The sequence below is a fragment of the Pelophylax lessonae genome (genome assembly GCF_965119305.1).
Source record: "Pelophylax lessonae genome assembly, chromosome: 4".
Lineage (NCBI taxonomy): Eukaryota > Metazoa > Chordata > Amphibia > Anura > Ranidae > Pelophylax > Pelophylax lessonae.
Genome location: NC_138771.1, coordinates 103292775 through 103308652, shown reverse-complemented (window position 1 = coordinate 103308652; position 15878 = coordinate 103292775). Strand labels below are relative to the sequence as shown.

The following is a 15878-nucleotide window of genomic DNA, read 5'->3' as shown; positions in this document are numbered from 1 at the left end:
CTTCTTGGATAACAAAGACAGCGAGATCTCCCTGATCCTTTCAAAAGGAGCACGCTGCAATACTGATAGAACTAGATTCAAGTCCCAAGGGGGAAGAGGGTCCCTCCTAGGAGGGATCAGATGACGTACCCCCTGCACAAAAGTGCTAACCAAAGAATCAGATGCCACAGGCCGTTGAAAAAAAAACGGCCAAAGCAGACACCTGACCCTTGATCGTGGCCAGCGCCAGACGCTGGTCAACACCCGTCTGAAGGAAGGGCAACACCCTAGACACCGAATAAGTGTCAGGAGAGAAACCCCTGGATTCGCACCAGGCAAAATACGCCTTCCAAGTACGGTAATAAACCTTCCCCGAGGAAGACTTCCTCGCATTTATTAAGGTGTGAACGACCTCAGGGGAAAGACCCCTGTTCTTCAGGACCTCGGTTTCAACAGCCAGGCCGTCAAAGCCAGCGACTGTAAAGCAGGATGGAAGATCGGTCCTTGCGACAGAAGATCTTCTCGAAGAGGCAGACGCCACGGGCGTCGATTGCCAGATTTACGAGGTCTGCTTACCAGGACCGGCGAGGCCAGTCCGGTGCCACAAGAATCACCGTGGTCGGTTCCGCGAAGGAACCTGGACAGCAATTGAATCGGTGGGAACGCATACATCAGTTGGTACTGAAGCCACGGGGCAACCAACGCGTCCGACGCGTCTGCCCGAGGATCGCGCGTCCTTGCCACGAACCGTGGTACTGTGTTGTTCAGACGAGACGCGAGCAGGTCTACCTCCGGAAGACCCCACCTCGCGCACAACATCTGGAAGACAGCCGGGTGAAGGGACCATTCCCCCTGGTCCAGGGTCTGGCGGCTCAGATAAACCGCCTGCCAAATTTCCACCCCCGGAATGTGAACTGCCGATATTGCCGGGACATGCGTCTCGGCCCAAGACAGAATCGCGGCCACTTCACGAGCCGCCCGGGCACTCCTGGTGCCCCCTTGGTGATTGATGTAAGCCACCGCCGTGGCATTGTCCGTCTGCACCCGAACCGGGTAGCCGTGAAGATTGTCCGTCCAACGACGAAGACAGAGGAGTATCGCTCGCAGTTCCAGAACGTTGATCGGAAGGGAGGATTCCTCCGTCGACCAAACACCCTGGGCGGACAGAACGCCCAGAACACCACCCCAGCCAGACAGGCTGGCGTCCGTGGTGATCACCGACCATGAAAGGGGACAAAAAGACTTGCCCCCCCGATACTGAGGGGGATTGAAGCCACCACAGAAGATCCCTTCTGGTCTGAGAACTCAATGACATCTGGAGATCCAGAGACTGCGGACGCCCGTCCCACTTGGACAATATCTCCGCTTGGAGATCCCGTGTGTGAAACTGGGCGAAGGGAATCGCCTCGAAAGCCGAGACCATCAATCCCAGACACCGCATGCACGTCCGAATGGACGGAGATGGAACGTCCCTGAGGGACCTGACTGCCTCCTGAAGAGCTGCGAGTTTTTCTTCCGGCAGGAAGACCTTCGCCTGGACAGAGTCCAGAATCATACCCAGGTAAGAAATCCGAACCTATGGGCACAATGTCGACTTTGGAAAATTGATCGTCCAACCAAACTCCTGCAGAGTCTGCAACGTGACGGACAGATCCTTCTCCAGACTCTGGCTGGTCGCAGACCGAACCAGAATATCGTCCAGATACCCCAGAACCGAAATGCCCTGGGCCCTCAACAAAGCCAGAACCGGTGCCAGCACTTTGGTGAACACCCTCGGAGCCGAGGCGAGACCAAAAGGCAACGCCACAAATTGGTAATGATCTTCCGCTATGGCGAATCGAAGGTACCTCTGGTGACCCTCGAAAATCGGGATGTGAAGATACGCATCCTTCAAGTCGATGGAAGCCATGAACTCCCCCGGAACCAGGGCAGCCACCACCGACCGCAGGGATTCCATGCGGAACTTGCGCACCCGCACAAAGCGGTTCAGCGCCTTCAAGTCCAGAATCGGACGCACCTTGCCCTCCTTCCTGGGAACGGTGAGCAGATTGGAATAGAACCCTCGAAATCTGTCCCGATGAGGCACCGGGACCACCACTCCCTGAGCCCTCAGGTCCTGCACCGCTAGATGCAGGTCCCGCAAACGCTCTGGGGATAACAGAAGACTTGAGGGAAAAAATCTGCTCTCCGGCCGAGAGAGAAACTCGATCTAGTAGCCAGATCTAACGATTTCCTGTGAATTGGGTGAGGGCGCCCCTTCAGGCCGCACTGTTGTGGGCCACAGAACCGGATTGGCCGGACTTTTGCTTACCTGCCCACGGCTTCTGGCGGGAGCCTTGACCCATGGACGGCCGCCCCAAAGTGTGACCGAAAGACACGAAAGGACCCCTGAGGGGGCCGAAAGAAGGCATTCTTTTTTCCAGGAGCCGTCTTAGTCTCGTGGGATTGAGGTAAGAGCGTGCTCTTACCCCCCGTGACCCCTTTAATTAGGGCATCCAGGGATTCGCCAAAAAGGCGAGAACCATCAAAAGGCAGATTGGCCAAGGTCTTACGTGAAGATTGATCCACAGACCAACACTTCAACCAAACCAGGCGGCGAGATAACACCGCCACACTGTGTACACGTGCAGCCAACGGAACCATATCCAGGTCCGCATCACACAAATACATGACACCCTGGTGGATTTTGATCCACCATATCCAAAGTCGCCTGGGGGGCAGAATCAGCCACCAGGACACGCCTAAGCACCTGCGTCCCGCTCGCGACCGCCTGGGCCGCCATAAGTGAAGCAAATAAAGCTTTCAACATAGAACCCATAATAGAACAGGAACGACGGGCAAGGGACTCCATCCTCTTGTCCGTGGCATCCCGGAACACCTGTCTTCAGCAGGAATCGCAGTGGACTTGTTCAAAACTGCTAACGCATGGTCCACCGGATGGGGGACACACCAACGCCCATCAGTAGCGGGCGTAAAAGGATAGCGCAGCTTAAACCTACTTGGTACAGCAAAAGGTTTGCGTATATTACGCCATCGTTCTTTCACAGCGCGCTGAAAATCATCAGTGCATGGAAACATCTGCGATGATTTGCGCCTTTTCTGCGTCCCATAAGCCGCCAAGGCAGCTGGAGGACATGCGTCCTCCTCCAAACGCAGAGTTTGCTTGATAGAAGCAACCAATTTGAATGCAAGCTCTTCAGACGAGCCAGGGGGAGAATTATCAACCCCCTCTACCTCAGCCTCCATGTCTGACCCTATAAGGTCCAGGGAGGAACGAGACCCCGATAAGGAGATCTCTGCCACAGCAGCCCCAGTACCATCACCCTCTGATCAGAGGAAATTGAAACTCTGGGCCTTTTAGAGGATTGAGCAGCCACCAGCATTTGCACCTGAGTCGCAAGGCTAGCCACAATCGCAGCCAAATCCCCCCCGGGGAGGGAAACCGCAGTCCCCTGGCTTCCCACTAAATTGGCAGGAAACTAGCATTCCTGAGAATCCATGCCCCTGTAGTAGCAAAAATAAATGGGTGACCGCCCCTTTAAGAGAGCGCTGTGATCGTAGCCCACTCACACTAAGCACCCCACACAAGGGACCCCCACAGGGACAAGTATACCAAGGTAGGATACAGGGAATAGAGAGAAATGAACCTGTAGAGATCGGTGCTGCTGCTGCTGCCTGCGGTGCTCCTGAAGGAAAGGAAGTGCTGGCATACAGGGCGCTCTATTAAAGCCTATGGAGGCTACAAGAAAATGGCCGCCATGCATGTAAAACATGCGGCCGGAGCGATCGCAGCCAAAATGGCGCCGTTTTGGCGCCGAAACCGCCGCTCCCACACCCCATGAGGGTGAAGTAAAACACACCATCTGCCCAAAAAAGGAACATGGTAAACCGCCGCAGCGGCGCTGTAATGTGCCCCAGGCATGAGAAACTCAAGCCCCACAGCACACAGCCGTTCACACAGACAAAAACTGACACAGAGTGCAGCCAGCCCCCCCTCCTGCAGCCCACAGCATGCAATGTGAGAGATAGGGAAAACGTAATAGTGTGAACACAGGGCAAGGTACACAGTCCCAGACTGACACCCCCCAGACAGACAGGTCCCCACATAAATGCACTTACCTCTTACATGGCGTGGGGGACCCGCACAGGCGAACAAACCGCTGCACATGAGGCAGGGAGAGTCGCATCCAGGACGCATCAGAAGGTGGGTTGAGAAACCGCACAGCGTCCAGTGAGGTAGCCACCTCACCTAGCATCCCTGCACGGAACAGGGATGGGTCGTTCAGATAACTCAGGAGCGATACCTGACTGAACGCTCGATGGCGGGCTGAGAAGCCACTGACCCACAGCCTGCTACCAGGGGGGTCAGCCCGAGACGCAGCCCGCACGATCCTCTTCTTCCGAAGAACTAACTAACGCTGGTAAAATAACAGCTAACAAGAAAGAGAGAAAAAACTCAAATAAAATCCAAAGAAAGGAAAGAGAGCTGAGACAAGGTGCCCCAGCACAGAAACTTCCAGCTACTCCTGACAGCTAGACAAATGAAACTGAGTTGGATACAGGAAGTGGAGGGTTATGTACTGAGGGGACCACCCCCTGGGGGTGGGATATGTTAAAAGTCTTTGTACTAACATATTCTATTGCCTAGCTACTCCTACGGAATAGAGGACATAACCCCCATTGGTGATGAATATGAAGTGGGCGGCGACTGTCGGAGGACGTAAGAGAAAATGAGTTTTAGTCGACTAAAATGTAGGGCGTTTTAGTCGACTAAAATATACAGGAGTTTTAGTCGACTAAATACGACTAAAACTAAAACACTTGCAGAAGACTAAAATAGGACTAAAACTAAAATGCCATTTTAGTCCTAAGACTAAAACTAAATTGAAATTTGCTGCCAAAATTAACACTGCTATACATACAAAAAAAAAAAAAAAAAAAAAAAAAAATTATATATATATATATATATATATATATATATATATATATATATATATATATATATATATATATATATATATATATATATACATACATACATACATACATACATACACACATACACACATACACACATACAGTATCTCACAAAAGCGAGTACACTCCTCACATTTTTGTAAATATGTTATTATATCTTCATGTGACAACATTGATGAAATGACACTTTGCTACAATGTAAAGTAGTGAGTGTACGGCTTATCTAACCGTGTAAAATTTCTGTCCAGTCAAAATAACTCAACACACAGCCATTAATGTCCAAACCGCTGGCAACAAAAGTGAGTACACCCCTAAGTGAAATGTCCAAATTGGGCCCAAAGTGTCTATATTTTGTGTGGCCACCATTATTTTCCAGCACTGCCTTAACCCTTTTGGGCATGGAGTTCACCAGAGCTTCACAGGTTGCCACTGGAGTCCTCTTCTACTCCTCCATGACGAAATCACGGAGCTGGTGGATGTTAGAGACATTGAGCTCCTCCACCCTTTCATTTGAGGATGCCCCGCAGATGCTCAATAGGGTTTGGAGATGGGCTTGGCCAGTCCATCACCTTTACGCTCAGCTTCTTTAGCAGGGTCAAGCAGGCCCAAATAAACTATTTTTAAACAAACAGGTGCACTGTATAAACTATATGCAGCATAAGCTACATCTAATATATAGAGCTGTGTTTCGGCACTGGTATGGAAACCTGTAGTCACACTCCTAGAACAAAACCAAATATATATATATATACATACACACACACACAGGGCTCAACAAACCCCGGGCGCCAGGCCGCATTTGCGACTAGAATTAGCGACCTGGCACCTGGGGTGCCCTGCAGGAGGTGTCCTGTCCCTTTTGTGCTCCCACCACCTCCCCGAGTGCACGGACTTCCGTGCCGTCCGAAAATTGAGGCCCCGGCTTTTCAGCCATCTGTGAGATGAGAGAGGCTTCCAATCGGGAACTGTCGCCCTCTTGTGGTGGCCGGGAGTAATGACTTTCCACTGCCTGTTCTCAATGCATTCTCATCTCCTTCCCAAGAGGAGATGAGAGGGAAGTTTTTTGCAGGCTTCATCTCCCTGTCCACTTACCTTTGCTTAAAGGAGAGTGGATAGGGAGTGTGGTTATTATTAAATTTATTTTTAAAATTGAAAAAAATAAATTTTTCTTTTTTTATATATATATATATATATATATATATATATATATATATATATATATATAAAATCTTCTTTTTCCCTAATCGCCATGCACAGCCAAAGGCCCCTTTCACACGGGCTGTCTGATCAGGTCCGCCAGTCAGTTTTTCAGGCAGACCTGATCGGACCCTTCATTCTCCTCTATGGAGCAGTAATCTGCCGCCATCTGATCCTGTCCGCCAAAAACAGACGGATAATGGTTCTATTTTCTATCCATCCCGTGGATCGGATCAGATGGCATCGGATGGAAAGAGACAGTCTGTTTCCATCCAATTGCGCTATAGAGGAGAGTGGGGTTCTAGTTGTATTTATGTGTAAATTTAGTATCCGTTTTATTAAATAAAGCTTGGTTGTTAAGTTTAAAAAAAAAAAAAAAACTGGCTCCTAACTTTTATATATGACTGCAATGTAAGTGAAAGTCATGAACAAGCTTTGTACCCCCCTAGGCATGAAACCCACTCAGCAGGACTTAAAGACTATGTTACCTCAACGATTTTATATTGCCTGCTGTACCATGTGCTTGTGTTAAAAAGTATCCTGTTCTTTGTATTGCTTCCTTTGTGTGAAATTCCTGGTGACCCAGTCAGTCCCCTTGCTTTCTTATTTCAAACTGACCACGCTAGGCATGACAGCAAATCCAACCCAGCGTGGTCAATTTTCTAGCTGCACTGGGAAGACAGCCTCATTATTCTCCCGTCAGACTTGTGATGACAAGTCTAATCAGTGTATTGCTGTTCCCCCACTTCTAGCTGTATAATATTATTATTACTTTTACTGCATTCAGCTTAGAACAGAAAATAGAAGGGGAAATCTTCCAATGGGGACACTAGTTCTGGTGACATGCCAGGATTTCCTCATATTGGAAGGATTTCCTCTCAAATCCAGTTTTGGCTATGGGACAGGAAGTGAAGAGAAATCTCCCCAATGGGACACAGATTTGGGGGGGGGGGGGGCAGACAGAGGTTCTAACCTTCCCTTACTCTATCCAAAATTAAAAGAGAAAAAGTTTTGCCTTTAGTGACACTTTAAGAGTGAAGAGCTGCACGGGCTAAAAAAAAAAAAAATTTCACAAGTCATCTAAGTTTGACACGAAAATTTAGGATTGAATATTTATTTATTTTAAGAGAAGAGAGGGGAGGGGAGGGGGAAGAAAGCTGGAGACATTAAAATGCTGCTCTTTAACACCTAAAGTTCCACTTTAAGCACTTTAGTATTTTATTATGTTAATAGATATACTCACATGGAGAATGCATGTAATGGCGACAAGAGGAAAGAGACGTCTGGGTAGGTGGCTGTGTCTGAGCTACCAAGCCAGGCCCAAAGCCATCAATAGCCATAGTTTGTGCCGTACTGGCAGTTGACTGATGTCCATAAACTGTAGACCTTGACGACGAGCCAGGGCAGCAAGGATCAAAAGCAGATGCGCTATGAAAGCTAACATTTCCGTGGCTTCGAATGCCATTATTGCTTAAATCCACAGGCAAAGCTTGCTGAAACAAATAGTAAAACCATGAGATTATTCAATAATTATTTTCTTAAAGGAAACCCCATATTAAGAGACTAGTATAGCCTACTATTGCCAATGTCTTTATGAAACTTTTTCACTAAGTCAATGACCTGGCACAACCATGCAACAAGTCAAGTAAGAACACCTGATCTGGGTCCTTTTTTAGGTCAGTGACTACTGAAAGCAAAAGATCAGCATGACAGCCAGATAACTAGAATATTCTGAAAAGACCAAGAATGACAGACAAGTTTGTCTATCCTGAAAGGCATTCCAAGATCTTTTACAACTAAATAAAAAGACTACCTGCTAAAAATTTTTAAAACCGTGCAAAAGTGCCATATCCACATACATAAAATGCACTTGAGGGTGTTCTTGCTGGTAGCTATGTCGATGCTTGCCTACCTATACCTTTGGTGGCAAGGGTAGAAATGATTTTGCACAGACCATCCCCGATCCTCTGTTTGGGTCCCCCACCAGCAGTCCTGGCTTCTACCCCCTACTGAGTGCCCCCAAAAGCAAGCCTTTTGCTATGGGGCACTTGAGCAGGCTTGCTCCTGGCCATGCTCTGTATGTTCATTCACACACAGTGCAGCTCAGCCCTGCCCCCCCTTCCCTATTGGCTTACTTGCTGCATAGGGAGCCAATGAGGAGAGTGAAACCCAGGATAGACGCTGCTCTAATGCACACCACTAGATTGAGATGGGGCTCAGGTAATTATAGGGAGGAGCTGCACCCAGAAGGCTTTTTACCTTAATGCATTAAGGTGGAAAAAAAAAAAAAAATTGAGCCTTTAGAACCACTTCACCTTCTCCAACACAACATGTAACATGTTACGAACGCAGTGGCCCCCGCAACTTCCTATCTCCAGACAGCAGACTGGGAATCTTCTCCTGTGTCTGCTGCCACAATTCAAAAAAGACCAGGCAGTTTTGGGCTTCGCCCACCCGGTTGTGTTACTCATTCCCAGTCCTCTGTGAATGGAAAACTACAAGGTCTGGCAGCCTTTGCAACTGTCGGCTTATAGTTTTCAATGAACTACCAAGGCTCTGTAAGGACTGTGGTAGTTTATTGAATCTTCCTATCAAAATGTATCGGCTTCCTCGTACGTGGTACGAGCAAGCTGATACACTGACAGATCTGCAGGAGACCTGTTTGGCATCAGCGATCTAATGCTTTGCTTTACAGGCTTTATTGTCAAGAGGTGAACTTATCCTTTTAAAGTGTAAGTAAACCCTTCCTCCCATCGTTTTCAGCCAAGGAAGCTGCCATCTTGGCCTCTGTTTAATCGACAACTGCCATGATGCTGCACGTTATCAGTTATGGCACCAGCCATTGGATGGTTCGACAGTTTGGTTGAGAGCACAACCAATGGGAATGTTTCGTTCCCGACATGCTGGAAACTTAACTTTTTTTTTTTTTAAACGGTTTAATGGATGGGTTTACTTCTGCTTTAATACCTCCATAGAACATATGGCCACAGTCCTCATTTTTAGTAACATTTCTGGTAAGATCTTTTAATGGTGAAATATTCTGAGCACATTTTAGTAATAAAAAAAAAATTACAAAATAAAATCTATAGGCTTTTGTATTTTTATTTTACTATACATATATTTAAATGTGTCTGGTCAGGTATAGTTCCCATTCAGTAATTTCTTTCATCTTTATACACACAACAAATATGTGAACACCCCTCCAAATTACTGAGTTTACATGTTTCAGTAGAACCTACTGTTAGGAATTCCATAAGATGAAGCACACTAAGGGGGGAGATCTACTAAAACTGGTGCAGCTGTGCGTAGTAACCAATCACCTAACTTCAGCTTGTTCAGTTAAGCTTTGAAAATTAAACCCAGAGGCTGATTGGTTACTATGCACAGCTGCACCAAATTCTGGGTGCGCCAATTTTAGTAAATCTCCCCAAAGTCTTTTTTCCCTCCAGTATTATTGTGCCCCTGTGCACAAAGCCAATAAAGACATGGTTTAAGGAGTTCTAGCTGCATAAGTAGGGCCAACTCCATATTATTGCTCATGGTTTTGGGCAATCAGGTATCCACAAACAGTTGGTCATTGCGTGTTAATTCAACCCCACAAAAATGTAAAGCCTTTATATATATTGCTCTATGCATACATAGGATTTAATGCAATTCTAAATATTAAGGACAATCTACTTTACCAGTAGAAAAATACTTAAAGTTTGACAGTATATAATAATTCGACTTAATTTAAAATTACAGAATAATAAAAAAAAAAAAAAAAAAACTTAAGGGCCATATTCATTTTGAGGATTCTTACCGGGTCATGATAGGTGGAAGAAGAGCTGCTTGTTGATCCACAAGGTGGAGGGACAGGAGCATTTCTTTCCACAGGACAGTGAGACTCTGAGAAAGAAGGTGACAGGGGGACAGTAGGGTGGTGGTGGTGGTGATGATGATGTGGAAAGTGGTGACTATGTGATGGATAACAACTAGAATGAGGATGTCCCATGACATGGGGATTCTGTGAGGATCCTCCACAAGGTGAATGCTCAGGGCAACAAGATGGTAATCTTGGCAATGCTGGTGGGCCACTATCTGTGCTAGTGCCAGTAGTCCTGGTCTCATCTACAAGTTAAATGAAAACACACGTTCATTATTTATGGTCTGCACCTCTATGTAAAGTTAAAATATTTGCTAGATGGTGTTACATTTGTCACATATAGGACATCTTGCAGGAATTCTGTATCCAAAAAAATCACACCATTTTTACACACTGGCTCATATAAAATAGTATAATATATATGATATAATAGATAATCTGTAAATTTTTAAAGGGTATCACAGCTGAAAATCAGGAATTAGTAATTTATCACAAAATTCACTTCTGTTTAGGATTCCCACAGAAAAAAAAAGGAATAGAAAAAAAAAAAAAAGAATAAACAAGATCCCCATTCTAATACCAGCAGGGAAGACCTTGTATGCAATACAACTTTCTTAGCACCTAAAGATTACACCTAAGGATATAAATATGGAAGCTGCCATTGCTGGTTTGTGTTTCAAGCCTAATTCCAGTTTACATCTAACTAGCCTTGAAACGGTCCCCTTCCCCTCCCAACACCTATGCTAACTTGTGTCAGAAATATGTATATACTAATCTATTTTCCGGGCTGCTCCTCTCTGGTCCAGTTACGTAGCCTGGCTTCTGCCAGCCAGTGTGGCTTTATGGGAGAGGAAGGAGAATCGACAGTGGATGGGCCATTGAAGCTTATAGGTGATGTCATCACTCCAGGTTTTACTAGCCAGTTTTAGAGCGATCTCTTTCTTCTGCCTTGCAGCCATCCCTTGCTGATACCGGGGAGATCACATGACCAAACCGGCCAGAAAATAGTTGCGCATATACATCTTTCTTAGAAGAAGTTAGAAAAGGTGTTCGGAGAGGAAAAGGAACAGCTTTAAGGCTAGTTCGGTGTAAGCTGGAATGCCACTAAAGGTGCAGGCTCTGAGGCTCCCATCTTAATCAAGACCCTATTGACTGTTGTATCCTTGACCTTAAAATGTGTACAAAATGAGAACTTTTTAGACTTTATTGGATGCATGCTTGCTCTAAGTCAGGGACTAAAGGATAAAGATGACAGCCCTGGAGTTTACACCTTTATCCCTCTTTCACACCAGTGTGATTTGTCATGTAATTTGACAGTTCCAAATCGTATGACAAGTCACACCCTTAGGCTAGCAATGGAACCCTTCAAGCTGCCACGGCTTATGTTGCAGCAACTTTGAAAAAGGTTCATGCACTACTTTTTTCTGATTTCATTGCAACTTGCATAGACTTCAGTAAACAAAGTTGCAAGCCACAATTAAAATCGGAGGTGCAAATTGATCTAAAGCTTTAAAATTGCTTTAAAGTAGCGCAAAACTCAAAGCCGCACTGGTGTGAACAGGGCTTAAGGCCTCATGCACCCCGGACATTTTTTTTACAACTGCTCATAGGGGTGTCAGGACTTTTTTTTTTCTCTCCCCTGCAGGTTATCCTATGGGGGTGATTTGCTAAAAGCAAATCCACTGTGTACTACAAGTGCACTTGGAAATGCAGTCACTGAAGATCTGAGGGTAACATGCAAGGAAAATAAAACAGCATTTTTGCTTGCACTTGGACGATAGAAATTAGCAGAGCTCCCCCTCATTTCAGATCTTCCCCTCAGATCTAGAGGGAGTGCACTTCCAAGCCTTTAGCAGGGTTTAGTGGCAGGAGAGTTGAGGCAGGAAAAAACTGTCAGTGCATCCAGGAGCAGCAGAGTTTTGGCAGAAAAAAAATGCTTGATGCTACTAAAAATGCACCTATCCGCTAGGTTAGTTGAGCACTTGAGCATTCATTATATTTTAATGGCCATTTTGGCAGAAAAAAAATGCTTGATGCTACTAAAAATGCACCTATCCGCTAGGTTAGTTGAGCACTTGAGCATTCATTATTTTTTAATGGCCAGAATAAATAATTTAATTGACCAGAAGAAATTAATGCCTTTAAAAGCTGCAAAAAGTGGCAAGCATTTTTTCTGCAAAAACGCTGCTGGCTTCTAGGAGAATTAAAATAAATGCCGTGTGCTCATGAAGCCTAAAAACAAGCAATCATAGCTCCAATGTGAAAGAAAATAGGGTGCGCTAACCATACAATTATAGGGCAGCACTGAAATGGTGAAAATAAATGTGAAAAAAAAGGTATAGTGCGCTCAACACAATCATAAGTATTAAACATATGACATCTGGGATGACCAAAATATTATGGTGATCTTCATACAGTGTGAAAAACTTCCGGGTCTTGTATAGGCGCCAACTGGAAGTACTCTTCATGTAGAGGGTATATTAAGACTCCAAGTGACGGCGCGTGCTGTGCTCTGGTCCCAGCTGAAGCCTGATAAGGAGAAACGCGTCAGAGGCAGTAGCCACGCCACGTGTTCCGCACTGCAGGCGGTCACGTTCAGTACACTTGGAACCATTGTTTATGCCCAGTTCCTTCCATTTGCCATGTAAATGCCTGTCTAAGATTAGCAAGACTGAAGATTCACTATTGATGGAAGCTTGATCTTTGGCTATTTGAGATTATCTGGATCAATTGGAGGACTTTATATATATTTTTTCACGATGGTTATAAAATATATGTTTTTGCATAAAGAATTTTCACATATGGTTTTTCACACTGTATGAAGATCACCATATTATTTGGGTCATCCCAGATGTCATATGTTTAATATTTATGATTGTGTTGCGCGCACTATACCTTGTTTCACAATCATAGCTCCAATATTCTCAGCACACAGGTTCACTTGAAATGGGAAATATCGAAAGAAAAGATGGACCTAGCAGTAGGACTGGATTACGCAGCTCAGACCAACACGATCTATCACAGATGGACATCTATAAATAAGTAAACTTTCCGCTGATTGCATGCAAAGATCTAAGATTTGCTTGTTCCCTAAACTTGTACAAGTGCATTCATAAGTTGTTGCTTCGATTTCAGCTGGGACCACAATGGCAGTACATTAAGGGGTCACATTTCTTGGTGAAATGGTAAAGTCTTAGTGTATTGTTGCAGAAAGTAATGGTGCATTATGGAATTATATTTCAGCTTACAGTAAGACACCTTCTGAATGCTCACATTTTCACACCTATGTTATTTATTGCTAATGATGCCGATATGTTGCAGTGCTACATGGCTTAATATAGCTTACATTGTGAAACATGGACTTCCATCAATCATCAGACTCTAATATAAACTTGTTACTAATCAAGAGCAAACAGGGCAAATCTCATCTCTCTCTGAACAGAGACTTTTCAATTCACTTCAGTATGTGTATGCCAGCTTTAATATTCAGTAGAGCAGGGGTACTGAATTAAATTTACGCAGGTCCGGTAAGTAACATTGTCTTTCTCCGGACGTCCGGATTTCCTTTTTGTTCTATGACTAAGGCCCATCACATCACAGACTCGCCTGCCTTCACATCAGTGTCTTCAGTCCTCTTTCACATCACAGACGCCCACCCCCCCTTCACACCAGAGCCCCCTCTCCTGACACCACAGCACCCCCTATTACAGTACCCCACTTTGCCAGCAGAGCCCCCTCCCCTCAGATCACAGCCACCTCCACCTTTCACATCAGAGCCCCCAAACACCATAGCCCCCACCCCCAAAACCACAATCCCCCTTGCGATCACAATCCCCCACATGACAGCTCCCCCCCCCTTACATCATCATAGCCTCCTTTGCAATCCCAACCCCCCCCCCCCCTTACATCATAATAGCCTCCTTTGCAATCCCAACCCTCCTCCTCACATCACAGCCCCCCATATCACTGCTCCGCCCCCCCCCCCCCCAGGAACACATCACAACCCCCCATATAACGGGTCCCTCCTCTGAAATCACTGCTCCTCCCCTCCCACATCACAGTTCCTCAAATCACTACCCGCCCCCTCTCACATCACAAACCACATATCACTGCTCCCCTATATCACATCACAGCCCTCTATATCACTGATCCCCCCCCCCCACATCAAAGCTCACCCCAAAGACAGTCATCCCTTACCAACACAGACCCCCCAATTTAAATCATAGTCTCCAGTGCAGTTAGAGCTCCCCCTTCACAGGGCACTTAGCAGCCTGAACTCTTCTCTCACCGCTGCCATTAAAACTAACAGCAGAGGGCGGAAGACACATAGCAGGGTGGATTCCTCTTCTGTATATGTATTTGCCTGCCAGCCTGCCACTGTTAAACTCACAGCAGGGAAGAGGGAGGGGGATACAGAAGGTCTGCACTGGTGGGGAGCAGACCAATACGTCTCAACAAGTGAAAGGTTGGGCAACTCCAGCTCTCCAACTCCATGCAGAACTGCCATATCTCCCGCCTTCTTCCCTGCTGCGAGTTTAGCAGCAGTGGCTGGCAGGCAAATACATATACAGAAGAGGAATCCATCCTGCTGTGACTTCCGCCCTCCTCTGAACTTTAACAGCGGCGGCAAGAGGAGAGATCAGGCTGCTAAGTGGTGCGACCGCGGTCTGGACAGAATAGTCACTTGGTCCTTGACCGGTCCACTATTTAGTGACCTCTGCTGTAGACAATCATACAGTTTATGCTCTAGAACAGACCAAACTGCACATGTTTCAGGCAAATGGAAGCTCATTAATTGTCAAAAAAGATGAAATCCACAAAGTTTGCCCTCAGATTGATTTTCACACCTTTACAATTTCCAAAACTAACTTTTTTTTTTAAACTTCTATATGCAATTTTTGTTTTACACATATACATTTCAATACAAAACAATAGGTTCCCAGAGCACTATAGGGTTATCTAAAGAGGCTGCAAAGTAGCCTGCTTTGCAGTTGCCTTTGTCTGACTGAAAGTTCAACTATCCGATGTGTCATTGTTCCGCTTACATATGCCAGTTCTGTAAACTGGCTTCTTTTAGCACATTTAAAAATAAACATTATTGATTTAAAAACAGAGGGTAGAGCCTCGTCTGCTAATAAGATTATGCAATATTTTTAGGTTTATCGGACAAAAAAAAAATGTAAATTACTAGAATGTAAGAACACACCAGGCACTAGCAAAGTGTAAAATAAATAAATATATATATATATATATATATATATATATATATATATATATATATATATATATATATATATATATATATATACATACATACATACATACATACATACATACATATACACACATACACATACACATACACATACACACATACATACACACATTACCTAAAGTATTGGGACACTTGCCTTTACATGCACATGAACTTTAATGACATCCTATTCTTAGTCCGTAGGGTTTAATTTTGAGTTGGTCCACCATTTGCAGCTATAACAGGCTTCAACTCTTCTGGGAAGGCTGTCTACAAGGTTTAGGAGTGTATGGGAATGTTTGAGCATTCTTCCAGAAGTGCATTTGTGAGGTCAGGCACTGATGTTAGAGAGAAGGCCTGTTTGTGCTCTAATTCATCCCGAAGGTGTTCTATAGGGTTTAGGTCAGGACTATGCAGGCACTTCAAGTTTCTCCACCCCAAAATCGCTCATCCATGTCTTTACGGACCTTGCTTTGAGCACTGGTGCGCAGTCATGTTGGAACAGGAAGGGACCATCCCCAAACTGATCTCACAAAGTTCGGAGCATGACATTGTCCAAAATGTTTTTGTATGCTGATGCCTTAAGAGTTCCCTTCATTGGAACGA

General features: G+C 45.3%; 1 protein-coding gene across 5 annotated transcripts in view; it reads right to left on the bottom strand.

Moving 5' to 3' along the window:
- Positions 1-15878, bottom strand: part of RNF111 (ring finger protein 111) — a 135170-nt gene that overhangs the window by 27141 nt on the left and 92151 nt on the right. For all 5 annotated transcript variants that reach the window (XM_082254321.1, XM_082254322.1, XM_082254323.1 and 2 more), the window contains 2 exons: positions 9956-10263; positions 7397-7646 (listed from right to left, as the gene is read on the bottom strand). In XM_082254321.1, the coding sequence (XP_082110447.1) occupies positions 7397-7646; positions 9956-10263 (558 nt within the window). The remainder of the gene's footprint in view (positions 1-7396; positions 7647-9955; positions 10264-15878) is intronic.